General features: G+C 46.3%; 1 protein-coding gene across 4 annotated transcripts in view; it reads left to right on the forward strand.

The window, feature by feature from the left end:
• The window catches only part of CABCOCO1 (ciliary associated calcium binding coiled-coil 1), a 112,850-nt gene extending 99,705 nt beyond the window's left edge, over positions 1-13,145 (forward strand). For all 4 annotated transcript variants that reach the window (XM_060241103.1, XM_060241099.1, XM_060241100.1 and 1 more), the window contains 3 exons: positions 30-152; positions 1,883-2,017; positions 12,818-13,145. In XM_060241103.1, the coding sequence (XP_060097086.1) occupies positions 30-152; positions 1,883-2,017; positions 12,818-12,892 (333 nt within the window). In that variant the 3' untranslated portion in view covers positions 12,893-13,145. The remainder of the gene's footprint in view (positions 1-29; positions 153-1,882; positions 2,018-12,817) is intronic.
• The last annotated feature ends 6,437 nt before the right edge of the window (positions 13,146-19,582 follow it).

A 19,582-nucleotide genomic window follows, 5' to 3' on the forward strand; every position in this document is an offset into this window, starting at 1 on the left:
TTTTTTTTGTCGTTTGTTTCCCCGAATAGAATGTCGTAGAACTCGTCAAGCCTGCAGACGCCCCTTTCCCTGCTCCCTTGGAAGAAGGTCTGGCGTGCGACATTTACGCTGCATTTATAGCGTTAATTCCAGCTGCAGAGGAGGTAGTCGAGGTGAGGGGGGGGGTGGATTTCGATATTGCAGTATGCTGATTGAGAATGACTCGTTCCTTCATTCCTGGCCAACGACCAAATGCAAGCGAGATCACTGTAGTTCTTCTAGTTCCTCTGCAGAGGGAGATACTGCCCCAATAGACCTCATTAAAGGTGTGCATCCAAATCCACTTGACCCAAAAATGTACCCAAAAAATACTTTATGAATATTGGGGGGGGGGGTATATTTCAGCATCTGAAATGTATCCAGGTTTTCTCAGAAAAACAAACCAACACACACACGCCCCAAGAAAATCCCAGACCTGAAAATGGCAAGGGGCAAGAGCAGATTGCTCCCACCTCTCTGCTGTTTGTCAGGCTTCTTCGGTCCCTTTAAACTTTAAAGAGGCTGCAGAAGACAGCCCCTTCTGACTCAGCTTGGGGCTGGCCGGCTTCTCCTGCAGCCCGCTTTAAACCAGGCTGCAGGAGAAGTCGGCCCAGGATTGGCCTCAGCTAGGGCTGGCTCTTCCGGCAGCTCAGTTTAAACAGAGGTGTAAGAGAGGATCGGCCGGGGTGGCGAGAGCTGAGAGCTTCGTGCCACTCTTGCTAGGGATGGCTCCTCTCAAAACTCGGGTTAAACCAACCTGCAAGAGTAGTCAGCCCTGAATCAGCAAGGCAGCAGGAGCTGAGAGCGCCACACCACCTTGGCCGGAGCTGGCTCCTCTTGCAGCTCAGTGTAAACCTGCAAGAGAGGATCAAGGTCAGGGGAGCTGAGTCAGGCCAGGATCAGCTGCGTCTGCAGGGAGCAGACTGTTCGCACAGGCAGAGCTTATGGTATGCAATTTCTCCTTGGGTCTGTTGGACCACCCAAAAAATGGAGATTTCTGGAAAATCCCAGATCCAAATATTGTATATTGCACCAGTATCAGAATTTGAGATTTTTCAGGAAACCGAATTTTTCTCCCCAGTTCTGTATACCCAAACCAGAAAAAAATGGGGTAAGGGTGGGAATTGCACACCCCCTGGTTCAGGTAGCTGGCTCAAGGGTGACTCAGCTTTCCATCATTCTGAGGTCAGTAAAACGAGTACCCAGTTTGCTGGGGGGTAAAGTGTAGATGACTGCGGAAGGCAACAGCAAAAGGAAAAGATAGTCCCCTGTGCAAGTTCCGACTCTGGGGTGACATTGCATCACGACATTTTCACAACAGACATTTTACAGAATGGTTTGTCATTGCCTTCCCCAGTCATCTACACTTTCCCTCCAGCAAGCTGGCAAACCACCCTGTAAAAGTCTGCCAAGAAAACGTCTTGATCTGATGTCACCCCATGGGTCGGTAACGACCCAGTGCTTGCACAGGGGGCTATCTTTGCCTTTTAGGCCTCATACTAATGTTGGCTTGCCTCATTTTTTGCACAAGGCACTCCCTGACTTTCAGCACTGCTCAACCACTCCTAGGGCTGTCCTAAGCAGAATTACACCTTCTTGAGGGCACTGACTTCAGTGGGCTTAGAAGTGCCGTCCTCAGGAGGACGAAATATCCTCCTAAGCAGAGTCATACCCTTGTAGGCCTGTTGAAATCAGTGGGCTTAGAAGGGCATAACTGTGTTTAGGATTGCATCCTAAACCTCTAAAGCAACATGGCAGCCTTCCTTTGCTGACCAGACCCACATGACAAAAGTGACCTCTTTTTGCGCTGACACAGTGATAACCAGTTTTGTACAGTGTGGGAATTTCCTTGCATTCCTGTCAGGAACCTGAGGGAGGCGTTCAACTGGAAGAACAGCCGGAAGCAGAATCCCCCGTAGATCCTCTGGCGGGTTATTGCATGGATGACGTCAAGTCAGTACTGAGCGAGGTGACCTCCGAAATGATCAGCCACCTTCAGGTATTGTTCCTGGAAACCTGTTTGCTAAATCCGGCTCTAATGTATCGCATAAGCTAATTTCAGTGACTGTAAACTGAATCTGTGTTGTGCTAGTGGAATTTAATCTGGATCTCTGGAATTTATCTACAATACATTATGCAAGAACATATGTTCACTAACACAATTTTATACATTTATGGGCTGCATTAGCCTTGACTTGATCCTGTTCTCGTTCTTCCTATGGTACCTCCTTCAGCGCCACCATCCCACTCGCATGGGGAAAAAACCCTAAAATGTGCAGAGCTTTATTTAACAAACACAAGCCTTTATTGGCATATATCAGATTATAAATAAGGCAAAAAAAGAGATACAGAAATAACAAAATAAACCAGTCATATACAGCAGCGGTCCCCAGCTTTTTTGGCACCAGGGACCAGTTTTGTGGAAGACAATTTTTCCAGGGACCGGGGGGGGAGGGGGGGGCATGGTTTTGGAATGATACTTTATTTCTGTTAGTTTGGCATGGTGGTTAAGTGTGCGGACTCTTATCTGGGAGAACTGGGTTTGATTCCCCACTCCTCCATTTGCAGCTGCTGGAATGGCCTTGGGTCAGCCATAGCATTCGCAGAGTTGTTCGTGAAAGGGTAGCTTCTGGGGAGAGCTCTCTCAGCCCCACCCCCCTCATAGGGTGTCTGTTGTGGGAGAGAAAGGTAAAGGAGATTGTGAGCCACTCTGAGACGCTGAGATTTGGAGTAGAGGGCAAAATATAATTCCAATATATTATTATTATTATTGAAGATATTGGATTTATATCCCGCCCTCCACTCCGAAGAGTCTCAGAGCGGCTCACAATCTCCTTTACCTTCCTCCCCCACAACAGACACCCTGTGAGGTGGGTGGGGCTGGAGAGGGCTCTCACAGCAGCTGCCCTTTCAAGGACAACCTCTGCCAGGGCTATGGCTGACCCAAGGCCATGCTAGCAGGTGCAAGTGGAGGAGTGGGGAATCAAACCCGGTTCTCCCAGATAAGAGTCTGCACACTTAACCACTACACCAAACTGGCTCTCCTTTATTATTATTATTATTATTATAACATAAGAGAAGCCATGTTGGATCAGGCCAATGGCCCACCCAGTCCAACACTATGTGTCACTCAGTGGCCAAAAAAAAAAAAACTCCAAGTGCCATCAGGAGGTTCACAAGTGGGGCTAGAAGTCCTTCCACTTTGCCCCCCGCCAAGCACCAAGAATACAGAGCATCACTGCCCCAGACAGTTCCAACAATACATTGTGGCTAATAGCCACTGCTCCATATTTTTATCCAGTCCCCTCTTAAAGCTGGCTATGCTTGTAGCTGCCACCACCTCCCGTGGCAGTGAATTCCACATGTTAATCACCCTTTGGGTGAAGAAGTACTTCCTTTTATCCGTTCTTACTCTGCTGCTCAGCAATTTCATTGAATGCCCACAAGTTCTTGTATTGTAAGAAAGGGAGAAAAGTACTTCTTTCTCTACTTTCTCCATCCCATGCATAATCTATACATTGGACAATCGATCCTTGATTACCAGACTCAAGAATAAAGCAACCTTTTCAGTTATTTCAGATGACAAATCATTCAGAAGACTGCATACCTTTGCAGCATCTGAGCAACTCATCATATTGAGCAGAATTGGGTCTAGAAACCCAAGGCATATAGTATTGTATTGGGAGCAGTAAAGAAGAATATGGGACAACAAATCAACTTGTTTTAAGTTGCATGTACGAACTCTTAATGAGAGTGGGGGGTTTTTTATATCTACTATAGGTAACTGCTGATGGGATAGTATTACATCTGGCAAGAGTAAATGCTCTATGTAATTGTGGAACATGGAGAGTTGGTAGATAAGAAGGCAGATGACCAATAATTGGGGAAATTCCAGAATTCAAAGGGGAGCAAGATGTATTCACAGCACTGATTAGTTTTTGCAGTTCTATATCTAAAATTCTACATGTAATTAGGTAAGAGGGAGCATGTAGAGAGAATCCACAGATAAACCTAAGGTGGATATTTTCTTCTATATCAGGGCTTTGTTTGTAGCAGGAACTCCTTTGCATATTAGGCCACACACCCAATATAACCAATCCTCCAACAGCTTGCATGGCTCTTAGTACAGGGCCTACTGTAAGCTCCAGGAGGATTGACTACATCAGGGGTGTGTGGCCTCATATGCAAAGAAGTTCTTGATACAAAAGAAAAAAAGCCCTGAAACTGTATATAGATTAAAGGCCCCACACAAAGCTAGTTATGAAAATATAATTCCTATTTATGGTGCAGAAATATTGTGTGTGCTGATGTAATTTTTGTCTGGTTACAGGGCAGGTCTAAGCAGAAAAAGCAGCCTTTTGAGTCCACTGAAGTTAATAGGCTTAAAGGAGTGTTAACTCTGTTTAGGACTGCACTGCGTGTTCCTGCCCGTTGATGTATCCTCCTTGTCATTTATGTTTTGAGCAATACCAGTAAACCCTCAACTGGTATTGATCGCACCAATTGAGAGCTATGTAATCGTTCAATTCCAACCAAGAACTGGAGGTTGGTTTCTCTGAGTTATTGGTGTACTGTGATTTTGGTTTGAGAGCAGCAAAAGACGGGTTAAAACAGACCTTCACAGCAGGTGACCTGTCAGCCACATTTTGTCACTTTCCAGGGGCTTGCCAAAGCAGATGCCCCATTCTCACAGGCCTAGGTGGTTCCCCAACACAAAAAAGCTTGTTTGTTTGTTTTATCTCCCGTCCTCCCCTGATGGGCTCAGGGCAGCTAACATCAATTAAAACAACATGAAATTACATTATTACAGTCAAATCACAATAAATTATTTAAACATCTCAAACAGATGCAGTTTAATGGTGTTATTACTTCTTGATTAGTGCTGTTTTCTGTGATGTTATTGGGTGTTACTGAGCTTGCATTTCTGTTTGAGTCGGGTTAAGATGTTAATTCTGTGGGGTGGTGAAGTACTAGATGTCTCCATTAGATATTAAAAGCCTGTTTAAACAGCTCTGTCTTGCAGGCCCTGCGGAATTGTGGCAAGTCCCATAGGGCCCTGATGTTTTCAGGGAGAGCATTCCAGGGGGTGGGGGCTGCCACCGAAAAGGCTCTTGCCCTGGTGGTGGACAGTCGAACATCCTTTGGCCCGGGGATCATTAAAAGGTTTTGTGAGCTTGATCGTCCACTAATGTCAAGATGCCACACTTGGCTGCGTTTGGCATGGTATGTCATGTATTCAGGGATGGCCATCATGTGACCTCCCAGCCTGGATCCCATTGTTAAGTAATTGACAGATGTGGTCCATAATGACTCAGACTATCATAACAATGTTGGTAGAGTATCGCTCATCCAAGATTGCTTGGCATTTCCAAGGAACTGTGGCATTAATTGCCTTGCCTTGTTGTTGCTAACAATCGAATGTGATGTCTGCTTGTCTGCACATCCGTGCACACAAAAGCGAAAAGAAAGAGCTTGAAATAAATTGGATTTGACTATGAGAAGTGCCGATCTCATCCAATCCCCCCACTGACGTTTAGTTCATCATAAATATTACCTTACCAGGCTGTCTTCACCACTGTCTTGTTGAGAGACAGCAGAAGATGAGTCAGGCAAAGCCCTTCTGTTCGTCATCCTCTCCAATAAAAAACATAGAAGAGACACAGTTCTACGCCAAAAAAAGTTTACAAGCAGCATATTTCCCCCAACTCAAGGCAGGGACAATGCAACAGAACTTAAGACAGCACTATTTTTCTCTGGTGTTGAGAGAAGTGATTGAAGTCAAACGGTGAAACAGAGAGTGCAGACTAGAAAATGTTCTTCAAAGAAATCGGGGAAGGACAGGAACGTGTGACCTGCAGAAAGAGAAATCTGCATGGATATCTTTAATATGTACTTCTTCTCCTCCCCGTTCACAAGAGTGTAACACCAGTTGAAAGATAGTTCAGACGTACATCTGATATCTCTTGTGAATGAACCCCATTACTATGACTGTGTCTTCCTCCCGCCTTTATTTCTTAAGGGGCTTTCTGGCTTTTCAGAGCCAGTTTCAAGTTTTTGATATTTACCTTTAAGACTCTACATTTATACACATATAGTTTTGATTTCCTCTTCAGGCCATTTTGTGCAAACCATTTGCCATCCACAGGGCTTTTTTTGAAGCAGGAACTTCTTTACATATCAGGGCACACCCCCTGAGGTAGCCAATCCTCCTGGAGCTTACAGTAGGCCCTGTACTAAGAGCCCTACAAGCTCTTGGAGGATTGGCTGCATCAGGGGTGCGTGGCCTAATATGCTAAGGAGTTCCTGCTACAAAAAAAGCCCTGGCCATCCAAATTGATTCAGCAGTTGGCTGTTCTTGAAACACATACCCCACAATGATAAGAAGCCCATCGTTTTAGCTAGAGGCTGTTTCCCCTTAGTGGATCATCATCAGTTGAATGGACAGTCTACTGCCAAAACGAAGGAGGTTATTTGTCAAGCCTCAGCTGTCCTTTTCAGTTGAGTGTTCTGCCAGGGTTGATGTGGGCTTCATTGTAGGGACTTTGTGGGTGTGGGTCAATAATGTGTTCTGTGCCACCTACCCTTGGTTTCCGTTGCCCAATCCCCGCTCTTCCTTTCCCCTCTCCTGGAGGAGGATTTTATCCTCTGGGCCATGGGAGTGCAATGTGATTGGGCGTTTTCACACTCACCTTCAGCCGGCGCAACCCCCCTCTTCACCGCGCAGGATCTGCGCGGATTTCACACTAAACGCCGCGGAGCAGCCGGAAGAGCCGGAAAGTCCCGGCGCTTTTGCCGCGCAAACAGAAACTGCTTTTTGGCAGCAAGTTATATGCTGACTACTCCACCACCACAGCCTGTACTGCTAACAAAACCACTAGCAAAGGCTGCACTGCTAACATTATCCAACTTAAAGCTGTGATTAAACTAAGCAAAAACCCAGCACAGCCTCAGTTAAATACCATTGCAGAAATCAGAGGAAACCTCAGAACCCTTTTCCAGAAGCATCTAGCTGCTAGCTGGTCACAAAGGTGCTCTCTTCCTCCCCCCACCCCCTCCCAAAAAAGACTTTCATTAACATGTTGCCGGAATGTCCCGCTCCCCCCCCCCCCCCCGATAATGCTAAGCCTGAACCCATGCAGTTCTGGTGTGCCTTAAGGAAGCTACATAGAATAGTGTCTCTGCCATCGATCTTAAGATGCAGGAAGGTGACAAATGCCTTCAGAACCTCCAACAAAAAGTAGGCCTGGAAGCCATTACAGCTGAGTCAGAATTGTATCAATGCGCTCCATAGAAAAGGTCCTCATCAAAAGATGAGCCACAGGATTCTTTGTTAACAGGAGATTCCAAGCAGCCTCCTGTAGAGCACATTGCGATGCACGTTGTAAGGGACTTTCCCAGCAGAAATGCCAGAGGTAGCCCTTGGCTGAGATAAGCAGTATCTGCCAACTCACCAGCCTAAGAAGAAGGGAGGCACTCCAGGCTGAGGCCCCCATTTGGGAATCCTACAGTAGTGGGTGACCCAGAAGGACCCCAAGCGACTTACTTTGCCCTTGAGGGAGAATGTAATCCCATCCCAGCTGAAATCAATACCCCATCAGCCCTCGTTCAGCCCACTGTTAAAAGCTCCAGCCTTGGTTGGAGTGAGCTTCCATTTGATAGCCTGTATCTAGAGACCACACTCAGGAATTCATTTACAGATGGCCCCTGCCAGGGGTCGTTTTGTAGAAAAACAGGTGGTGGAGCTCATCCAGGGATTTGTTATGCAGCTGCACCTACTATTCAATAGACAAGGTGGAAAGGAGGAGGTGGAACTCTCAGAAAGGTTCTGGAGCTCCGCTCCTGTGAGCTCTTGCTGAATCCGAGGCCGGGCCCCTGGATTGGAGATCAGCACACTGATGGACACCACACTCCATACTGCTTGAAAATTATTCCTAGCAGCTACACGCGGAGGTCTAAAAGCTCCACACAGAAGCTGGAGCCCAGCAACCCACCCCCAAGTTAGTTCCCATGGGGGTATCGGCAGCAGTCACCAGTGCTACTATGCAGTACCGGCTCATCCGGTAGGAATAATGCCACCTCCAAGCAGTGCCCCCAGCACTCATCTGCCTTGTATGGTCTGGAAGGATCGGTAGTCTGTCATATTAGATACCACCTAGAGATCTAGATAACGAGCAAAGCCTATACCAGGCCTGTAGCCGGGATTTCAACTGTCGGGGAGCATAAATACTAGTTGGGAGCGCTTAGTGGCCCCCTCCACCGAGCAGGACTCAGGGGCCGCAACTCAGAGCTCCTGTTCTTCCCTTCCCTCCTACAAGTTGTGCGGGAGGCTGGTAGCTGCTCCTGCCACCCCTCCCCTCACTGCTGCTTCCTGAGGGGCCGTGGAGTGAAAGCTCCCTCCCGTCTGTCCCAAGCAGCAGCAAGGGGGCAAGAGGGAAGGTAGGGGCACCCCCCCACCAGGAAATCAGGGGCAGGGCCCCCTCCCTCCCCCTTGGCTATGGCCTGGCCTATGCTTTGTCTCAGGTTCAATCCCTGGCATCTCCAGTTAAAAGGACCAGGCAGTAGGTAATATGAAAGGCCTTAAGCTAAGATCATGGAGAACCGCTGCCAGTCTGAATAGACAATACTGACCTTGATGGACTAGAAGGTCTGGTTCAATATAGGCCCTGTATTAAGAGCCCTGTAAGCTCGTGGAGGATTGGCTACATCAGGGGTGTGTGGCCTAATATGCAAAGGAGTTCCTGATTCAAAAGAAGCCCTGGTATTCGTCCAGGAAATATGACTCATCCAAGAATTCCTGGAGCTGCTCCATCATCACTCATTCATTATTTTACCCTCAAAAAAAGGATTTCAACCAAGGCTGTAATTATTAATGATGTATCATCATTTCCGAATGAGAAAACAAACCAAAAGAGACCCGTTCGTTCTGTTCATTTGGATAATTTAATGAATGGAGAAAGCTGTAAATGCACAAATACTATTTGTTCATTCATCATTCTGCAGCCAGTGACACTCCTAACACTTCCTTATTCCCTCTTCTCTGTCCTTGTCCTCCCACCCCTGCATCTGCATGTACCTTTGGCTAGAGCTGCTGCTGGTTTTTGGAGGTGGCCAGGCAGAGAGAGACTGGCTAGCTGGCCAGCCAGTAGGCAGGTTTCTGTTTCTTCCAGCACTTTGGATGCTGCCTGCAGTGCATCCATGGTGCTGCACCTGGAGGGATGTAGTTCCCAGGATATACCAAGGTGCCATGCCTGGGATGCATTAGAAATGGTTTCTGAGGCCCTGGGAATGTTCCCAGTCTGCCCCTTGGCTCTCTGCCTGGCCATTATCACAAGCAGTAGCTGCAGCCTTACAGTAGAATCTTGCCCTTGGGCCATAGAAGTTGAAATGTGTCCATCCAGTCAGAGCCAGCTTGGTGCAGTCGTTAAGAGCAGCGGGCTCTATTCTGGAGAACCGGGCTTGATTCCCCACTCCTCCACGTGAAGCCGGCTGGGTGATCTTGGGTCAGTCACTGCTCTCTCAGAGGTCCAGTCACCCTGTGAGGTAAGTGGAGCTGAGAGAGCTCTTAGAGAACTGTGACCGACCCAGTTTCAGGGAGAGGAAGAGAAGACAATTGTAAGCTGCTCCAAGACTTCTTGAAAAGGAAAGGAAAGGTCCCTTGTGCAAGCACCAGTCGTTTCCAACTCTGGGGTGACATTGCCTTCACAACGTTTTCATGGCAGACTTTTTACAGGGTGGTTTGCCATTGCCTTCCCCAGTCATCTACGCTTCGCCCCCAGCAAGCTGGGTACTCATTTTACCCACCTCGGAAGGATGGAAGGCTGAGTCAACCTCGAGCCGGCTACCTGTAACCCAGCTTCCACCAGGGATCGAGCTCAGGTTGTGAGCAGAGCTTAGGACTGCAGTACTGCAGCTTTAACACTTGTTCAACCCGAATATGTGGACGGTTTGGGTACTGCTCACAGACTTTTATCAGCTCTGGATTGTAAGGGCAGAATTACATGCTATGTGTAAAGATTTCCTTTTCAAATGAAGCCACTAGGGCTGTGTTTTTCAAATGGGAGAATGACAAGGTGACTGGGGGAAGAGGAGGAGGAAGGTCTTCACCCGTTTGTTCCCCTGCTCCCGCTGCTGTTTCCCTACTGAATAACATCATTTCTGAGCCATCCCCATTGTGAGAAATTGTGGGTCCTTGGAAATTTTTGCCAGCAGAGGAGAATGTTCGTCTTCAGCATCCTTTGATATGGTGGACCATCAGCTACTGCTGAGGTGGCCAGAAAGTGAGGGGAGTCTGGGTGGAGCATTGTGGAGATGGGTCTGGTCTTTAGCATCAGACTGTTCACAAGAGGTTGCTGTGGGAGATGCTGAGTCATTTCCATGGGAGCTGATGTTATCTCCCATGGAAATGACTCAGCATTTATCTCATTTATCTCATTTAATATCTGTGTTAGGCCCCCTTAATGAGATTGTCCAAAGTTTTGAAATAGGTTGACATCAATGTGCTGATGACATCCAGCTATACATTACTCTGACTAAACCAGTGACTGCTTCTGTCTCTGCCCTGGCCTGGTTTCTGAATGTGGTGGCCAAAGTGGGTGCGTGGGAACAAAGTCAAGTCGAATCCATGTAAGAGGGAAGTGGAGCTGGCTGGAAGGGCTACTGCTTTAAATGGGATTGTTCTTCCTGCCATTGATGGTTTTGCTGAGAGACTCTTAAGAGCTCTTGGGGGTCTTGCTTGATCTTGGTCTTCTGTTGGAGAAGCAGGTACCCATGACAGCAAACATGCTTTCCTCCAGCTACATCTGGTTAGGAAGGCTGGCTCCCTCTTTGCAGATGCCTGATCTGTCTATGCTGATCCAGGCTTCAGTAACCTTGAGGCTACACTTCAGTAACTCACTGTACTTGGGGCTGTCCTTGAAGACAATTTGGAAAATGAATCTGTACACAAACTGTGGTGGCCTGCTCATGAAGAAGAAAAGAGTTGGTTTTTAGACCCCACTTTTATCTGCATTAAGGAGTTCCAAAGCAGTTTACAATTGCCTCCCCTTCCTCACCCCGCAACAGGTACCTTGTGAGGTAGGTGGGGCTGAGAAAGTTCTGAGAGAACTGGGATTGACCCAAGGTCACCTAGCAGGCATCTTGTGGAAGAGGGGGAATCAAACCTGGTTCTTCAGATTGTCCAGAGTTTTTGTAGTAGGTTGTAAGGGCATGTTTGGAGTAGAGTTTTTGGAGTAGGTTGTAAGGGCATGCTTATACCCTTAAACACTACACCACACTGGTTCTCTCATATCTGGGATTAGCTGGTGGATGAGATCTGGGATTAGCAGGGGGAATAATTCCACTTCTATTCTGAGGTTCCTTTGCTAGCTGCCAGGGGCGGGCATGCAGATTTTTTCAATAAGCAAGGCATTTTTTGTAGAAAAACCCAAAAGGAACTCATTTGCATATAAGGCTACACCCCTTAATGTCACCATTGTTTCTCACAGGGCTTTTTTTGTAGAAAAAGCCCAGCAGGAACTTATTTGCATATTAGGCCACACCCCCTGACAGCATGCCAGCCAGCACTGCGTTCCTTCTCAGAAAAAAAGCCCTGTGAATAAGTTTTTTTTTTTAGGAAGGAAGGTGGACTGACTTGTCTCTTGCATGGTCCCTTTTCTTTACTTTTCCCAACCAGATTTCACATGGTCCTCTGGTTATTTTAAACTATGAATATCTGGCTTAAACACATAAAAATAATATCACCAGATGAAATTAAGCTCCATTGATAAGTTTCCCCTACATTCGTTGTGAGAATTCTACCCACCACTGGACCTCAGCCCACAACCTTGCCTTAATCCTTAAAATAACCAACTGATTGTCTTTTATGAACAGGTTTATAACATTTCATGAGAACACTTCATGAAAAAAATCATTATAAAACATCAGATTACTCAGTCCTGAATCTTAGCATAGAAGCCCATATCTACAGTTTCTCTTAAGATCCCGTGGACACGTACAGTTCTTGAAAAGGCTACTTCCTCCCCCCCCCCATTGCGATCTGTCCCTTTCGGGGTTGTTTTTGTCAAGCCACGCAATCTGTTTCCACCAACGTACACATCTCTGCATACTGAAAAGGTTACATAAATTCCAAGGGCGCCGATATTCGTGGAATTTGATCCGGTGTTCTAACAGTTCTTCAGGCAACAAAGTGCGCAGAAACGTATCGCTGCAGCCAGGGAAAGTTTGTTGCCACCCTTGTACCTTTGTGGAGAAGAATCACAGTGAAATTTAAGCCCAGCATTCTGATGTGCTTTGTGTACAATTTTTATTGGCAATTACAGCTGGCGTTAAAAGAGACAAGCAGCAACTAGTTCTGGGGGATTTGGGGGCGGGGGGAATGGAGAGGGGGGTTGCTTTGTTTCATTATGTTTCCAGCAAAGCAATAAAAGTTTTACTAAAGATTAAACATCTGCAGCAAAGGAAAGAAAATCAGGGCAATAATCCAAATAGCAGATGATTCCTCCTCTTCCCATCAATTTGGGGTTTATTAGTAAAGTTCGTCTCTGAGAATACAAGGCTATTCAGAGGGGGGAGGGGACACCATCGCAATGCCACTTCCCTTTGTGGCAAACGTACAATATGCTGAACCGCACTCACGGTAATGCGATAAAGTGTTATCATCTAAGTGCAGGCTGGGGCATCAGAACATCTGCAGAACAGGAAGTTGTCTGTCTTGGCTTTGTCCGAACCAGAAAGACAACGTACAGCAGTCGATAGCCCGATTCTATCCACTCCTTTCTTTCCTTTTTAATTATCTTTACAGATCGAGATAAACGAAAAGCTACAAATGCAGGAAGAGGCCTACGCTGCGAGAATAGAAAGGTTGAAGAAAGCCTGAGAAGACCCCCGCACAAGAAGTGTATTGGTGTTGTGAAGCCTTCTGCCGGCTGTTTAAAACACACTCAATCCCTTCAACAGGTTTTATTTTCCGAAGCGCGGCAAGGTTGGGTCAGTGCGGCTTCCCGGCAGCAAATATTGTTCCGAAGCCTCTGTGTATTTCGTTCAGCCTTTCTGTATGTATAAATGGCGGAAACTTAATAGCAGTTCTTCGGAAACTTAATAGCAGAGAAAGAAAATAACAACTGAACGTAGATCTGGGTTTTGTCGTTTTTGAAATCTGAATGACATCTGATTGGTGAAGCTTTCCCTGGTGCAGTTATTGAGTGGTGTAACCAAGATTCTGGTCAAGATCGAAAGCTGACATCCTCTTAGCCATGATGATAGTCATTTCTTCCCACTCCTCTCCTCCTGGCTGTATGGTTGGAAGCATCCCTTCACACTTCAGAGTCCAAGAATGCCCACAGCTGTTGAATTGAGATGTAAAGGAAAGGGAAAGGTGTATTTATTCAGAATATAGTATTTGTCTGCCTTGAATGATCAGAGTAGTTCTTCAAGTAGGGAAACAGGATGCCCAGGTTTGGGACATTCCATACTTACCACCTCCCAAGCACACCCACACGCTTTGCACTCACCAATCCAAAAGCCAGTTTGGTGTAGTGGTTAAGTGCATGGACTCTTATCTGGGAGAACTGGGTTTGATTCCCCATTTCTCCACTTGCAGCTGCTGGAATAGCCTTGGGGGCTAGCCATAGTTCTCGCAGAGCTGTCCTTGAAAGGGGAGTTTCTGTGAGAGCTCTCTCAGCCTCACCTACCTCACAGGGTGTTGGTTGTGGGAGAGGAAAGTAAAGGAGACTGTAGGCCACTGAGATTCAGATTGAAGGGCAGGATATAAATCCATTATCATCTTCTTCCTCCTCTTCCTCTTTCTTGGGCAAGGGAGGGAATGAGCCAGAGCTTGCTTTTGTAAAAAGTGGTTGTGATGTTTTGTGGTGTGGTAGGACAGCAGCTAGTAATGCCTGGATGGCTATCCACATATATGGTGGCATGTCTTGGGATAATTGTCTGGCTGGAAGTTGTGCAGTTGTTAGGTTGGAAGGAGGTTGCTAGGAGCCCCCAAACTAAAGTAACCAATGCCTATGATTTAGGTCACTTTGTCCTTCCCACCCCTCCACTTGCAGCTGCTGGAATGGCCTTGGGTCAGCCATAGCTCTTGCAGAGCTGTCCTTCAAAGGGCAGCTTCTGGGAGATCTCTCTCAGCCCCACCTACCTCACAGGGTGTCTGTTGTGGGGGGACGGGGACGATAAAGGAGATCGTAGGCCACTCCGAGACTCTGAGATTCAGAGTGAAGGGTGGGGTATAAATCCAATATCTTATTATTATTATTTCTGAAAGTTGAGGTCAGGGTATGCCAAAACGTGCAAGAGGCAGACAGAACATGCAGCAGCACAGGGACAATGATTTCCCACAAGCCAGCTGAAGGAGGACACATACCTAAAATGTTTCAAGAATACTTGCAGGGCTGGATCTAGGGGGAGAGAGGGGACAGCCACCGCGGGCACCAAAGCAAGGGGGTGCCACCAGCACCCCTTTTCCCTCCAAAAATAGATAGATCTTCATGGTGGGAGGGTAGTGGGGGGCAGCATTTTTTTAACTTTGCCCCCTCTCCAAAAATAGGTACATCTGGCCCTGAATGCTTGTTTTGGTGCCGGTTTCTGCTTCTCTCCAGAATGCAGCATTCAAAGTTTAAGACCATGAAGTCAATCAGTTCTCAGTTAAATACCTTTTAACCTTCTCCCACCTTTGTGCTGTGAGTCAGGAAAAGGGACAGTGGAGGGGCTGGGGCTTAGCGGTAGCACATCTGCTCGACATGCAGAAGGTCCCACGTTCCAATTTTCCAGTCACTGAACGAATGAATTTATTTATAATGGTCTTAGACCAGCAAACGATTCATAAAAATCCAAGTCATAACAAAGGGAATACAATCATAGGATAGGATAGCATCTAAAATATTGATAAAAATGTAACGCTGAAAACATCTAAAACTAGTATTAAAATTAAAGATGAACTAAAAGCCCAATCAAGACTTCTTTGTTTCTTCCCTTATTCAATACGCGATCCAGCCAAATTTGGACAACCATCCTAGTCGAGTTTTGATCAATGCCCGCCAGCAGAATTGATATAAGTATCGTTCTGTTCTGTCCAGGATAGGAATTGGCAGTGAGTATGAGCAGAACTTTCCTGATGTCATGATATAAACTGCAATTTAAAAATAAATAACATGTTCTAATGATTCATCAACTCCCACCCCACACAAGCAGCTTTTCTTCAAGGATCTAGTAAATCTGGCCTCCAGTATGGCAGAAGGTAAAGCATTATGCCTTAAGAGCATAAAGATTTTGCTGTGGTTAAAGGTAAAGGTAGTCCTCTGTGCAAGCACCAGTCGTTTTCGACTCTGGGGTGATGTTGCTTTCACAATGTTTTCATGGCAGACTTTTTACGGGGTGGTTTGCCATTGCCTTCCCCAGTCATCTACACTTTCCCCCAGCAAGCTGGGTACTCATTTTACCAACCTCAGAAGGATGGAAGGCTGAGTCAACCTTGAGCCGGCTACCTGAACCCAGCTTCTGCTGGGATTGAACTCAGGTCGTGAGCAGAGCTTAGTACTGCAGCTTTACCACTCTGTGCCACTGGGCTGTGGTTATTGTTATATAAAAATTTGATATAGGGTCTTAAAGTTATCTTAAGTGTGCTTATATCAAGCACAGGGTTCCTTATTCTACTCACATCCGTATGTCGTTCGACATCCGCAGTTCTTTGTTTGATAACCTGAACATAACCCAAGGACTGCATGTTCAGCTTAGAGAAACCAGCATAACTCCATTTGACTTCTGTCTTCTTCCACCACAGAGGAACCAAATTACCTTGCATCATCGTATGAGTAAGGCCAATAGGTGAGAAAATCAGTTTTAACCAGTAATGAAAAGCAAAAATCTATAATGTTGCCTCTAGGTCCCAGGTTCCAGTTGCCACCATCTCCAGTTAAAGGTACCAGAGAGGTGATGTGAAAGACTTCTACCTGGAGAGCCATCGTCAGTATGGGTAGGCAGTACTGATCTAGATGGCCCAAAGCTCTGATTCGGTCTGAGGCAGCTTCATGTGTTTGTGTCACAGACTCCCCCACTTGGCCAACATCTCACTACCTCACAATGGTCGTGGCTCAGGTCTGTTGTATCTGCTGCAGCCTGACTGCTGCCACTGCTGTTGCCCTCTGTCTAAGTCATCCCAGGGCTTTTTATTATTATTATTAGGAACTCCTTTGCATATTAGGCCACACACCCCTGTTGTAGCCAATCCTCCAAGAGCTTACGGGGCCTACTTGAAAGCTCCAAGAGGATTGACTACATCAGGAGGATGTGGCCTAATATGCAAAGGAGTTCCTGCTAGCAAAAAAACCCCTGAGTCATCCTATATGTAGCTTTCATGGCTCCAGTACTGCAAACCGAAGCAGAGCCCATTGACATCAGACTTAGAAGGGTGTAATGGTCTTTTTCTTTTCTCCACTCTTGTGCCAGCTCTCTGCACTCAGGATTTCCTGGCTCCTCCTCTGACCTTTCACATATGGCCCTGCTGGTGTCCTTTAAGCGAGGCTAACACCCTGATTTTGACCCTCTGGGTGGCTGCTACTAGCCCTGTATCTTCTGTCTGATTTGTCACTTGTTTCAGTTTGACTTGCTTGTCCAGTATCTTGAATTGAGTAGTGTCTCTCCCAGGCAAAGGCAGGGGCCTCTGACTCCTTCCTGCCTTTGGTTACAGCCTGTCTCTTGAGTTGTCTCAGTGCGGGCCTCAAAGCAGCAAAATACTGCCTATCCATCATTAGCAAAAGAGTAAGACAAAATGCCCTTTGACCACCACCCAGGGGTCATTTCGTAGCAGGAGCTCCTTTGCATATTAGGCCACACCCCTCTGATGTAGCCAATCCTCCAAGAGCTTACAAAAAAGAGCCCTGTAAGCTCTTGGAGGATTGGCTACATCAGGGGCGTGTGGCCTAATATGCAAAGGAGCTCCTGATACGAAACGACCCCTGCCACCACCACACTGAATTAAGTAGAAATAGCTTAGTCCCATGTAATCCATACAAATGCATGTTTTCTCTGGATGTTGGTGGCTGTGAACCATCACAGGTTGCGTCACACCAGTCTGTATCCAGCCACATGCACCAAAGACTTAAGGCAATGAAGTTTCCTTAAGGGGGGGGGCAGCATTTTACATTGCTTTCCACCTCCCACTGCAGACTCACACACACACACCTGACTTGCTATGTTCCTGGAGTCCTCACCCCCCCTCCCACCCTGAAACAAAATTTAAAGGGAGTTCAACTAGATGCAGCAGCAGGAGAAAACAATATATATCACTGCCCTCTTTTCAGAAAACTGAAGTGCCTTCCAGTCTTTGGAACTGCATGTCAGGTAACTGCCTAGCCCAGCGTGCTGCTTTCGCCAGCGAGCAACAAAATCAATGGATTGCAGAGACGGCCACCTTGCCTGTCAGCCATAGGCTTCCAGATAAAATCCAAATAAAATCACAACTCAACCAATAACCAGTTGTTAGTTAATAAACACTCAAAAGCAAAGTCATTGGCATTTAAGGGAGTTGCTATACTGCATCACTGGTGGTAGTAGCAAACTGTGCATTGTGTAAATGAGTTCTGTTTTCAGTGTACTTGTGAAGCTGTTATCAGAATTTAATTGGAAAATGCCTAAGTATTATTATGAAATACAGAGAAAAATGTCTCGCCATCCATTTTCTCAGCACCATTGCTAATTTTATAAAGCTGCTTCTTGTTCTCCCTTTAGTTGTCCTGTTTCCAAAATAAAATCCATAACCCTTCTTTTTGGGGGAAATATTTTATTCCCATGATAGTTTTTAGTTGCCCTTCTCTGCAGCTTTTCCAGCTCTGAAGGGGCACAAGAACCATACACGATATTCCAAATGCAGCTGTGCTGTAAAGATGCTATAACGACCACATGATTTTCCTTTCCTAATAATTCCGAACATCTCTAGTATCAGTATCGCCCTGTGTAAATAATAGAAGCCAATTGCCTGAGATTCAAGTTCATCTCGTTATGAAGTAGGCCTGACTTTGATTTATACCAGCAGACTCTGAAGATCAACCCAGGCCCCCTGCCACTTCCCAGATGTGAGGGAGACCCTGGGAGAGCTATAAAGCACTTTGAAGATGAAAAAAGTGCTGTATAAGTGCTAAGTGTTACAACGTTGATTTGTTAACGTGTAGACTTTGTACATGTGCAGGACAGCTGTGTGCTTTAAAAAAAATCAGTGAAATGATGGCAAAGTCCTTTGTAATGCAAAAGTCCTGGTGAAGCATGTGCAACTTTATTATTTGTTTTGCTCTTCACAGAGTCGTATCAATGTGCACGACACTTTATGGAGAACAAGAAGACAGATCTTGTTCCCACAAGAGATTTCAGTTTAAGGAGCGGGGGGGGGGGGATCAAAGGGTGCATTCACACACACTAAATAACAACTAGATTTTGGCTCTGTAAACATAGCAAAATTCACTTGCAAACAGCCACTGTGTGAAAGCACCCAAAGGGAGAAGGAGTTGAGGAAAGGACATGTCTGATTCCTGTGATGTGGACTTGAACTTAGAGCCAGACCTAACGGGATACTAGGCGTTCCCGGTGTTGTTGTTGTTGTTGTTTTATTAGTTTTAGGCTTGCAGGGCCAAACCTGGATTGGGACCACAGTGTAAGGGCAAAATATACCTCCCCTTGTGCTGTTTTGCTAATTGAAAATGGTTCCAGAAAGCCACTGTGTTCCCTGTTGGGACAGTATACACTACCTGTATCTGTGCTTGCAGGACTTTTTTTGTAGCAGGAACTGCTTTGTATATTAGGTCACACACCCCTGATGTAGCCAATCCTCCAAGAGCTTACAGAGCTCTTAGTACAGGGCCTACTGTAAGCTCCTGCTACAAAAAAGCCCTGTACACTTGTATGTTTTACTAGTGGTGAAAGTAATGTCCAACTGGAGATTAAAGGACATAGGAAGGAAGGCTTAATCCCACCCCACCCACCCACCCCCCACACACACCTGATGACATGGTCCCATTCCAAATTGGCATCTGCACACCTGATGGTTGAGTTTTTAAAACCCTGGGCGCTCCAAGTATGGAATGCTGGTGTCTCATCTGGTTTGGCCTTTAGAGGGGTTTAGGTCGAGGGTGCTGAAGGGTTGTGTTGAAAGCTTAGCAGAAAAGTTGAGCTTCGAGGAAGCTGAGAGTTGATGTCATGTAGGTTTTCTGAAAAGCAGGTTTTAGGCAAAGGAGGCTGCAACAGAGAGAGGATGGGGTCATTTGAGGAATCTGGCGATCTTTAGGTGCTGAGGAGGGGGGAACTAGAAGAATAAAGGTCACGGGCTGTATTGAAAGCAGGGAGATGGAAGGAGGAGCAAGGACATGGAAGGCTTTGAAGGTAGGGGATGAAGGTGCTTTATGTGCGAGCAATCAGAAAGCGCGTTATTGATTTGTTGGGGGGGCATTGCATGGTCAGAGTTCCATAGATTCATCTGGAACTCAATCAGACTTTACTGGAAGAGGGAAACAAGTGACAAAAACTGGCTGAAACATTTATGTTCCTTACAAAGGCATGTGCAAAGGTCAACGAA

Source organism: Heteronotia binoei, chromosome 6 (genome assembly GCF_032191835.1).
Source record: "Heteronotia binoei isolate CCM8104 ecotype False Entrance Well chromosome 6, APGP_CSIRO_Hbin_v1, whole genome shotgun sequence".
Taxonomy (NCBI): Eukaryota; Metazoa; Chordata; class Lepidosauria; order Squamata; family Gekkonidae; genus Heteronotia; species Heteronotia binoei.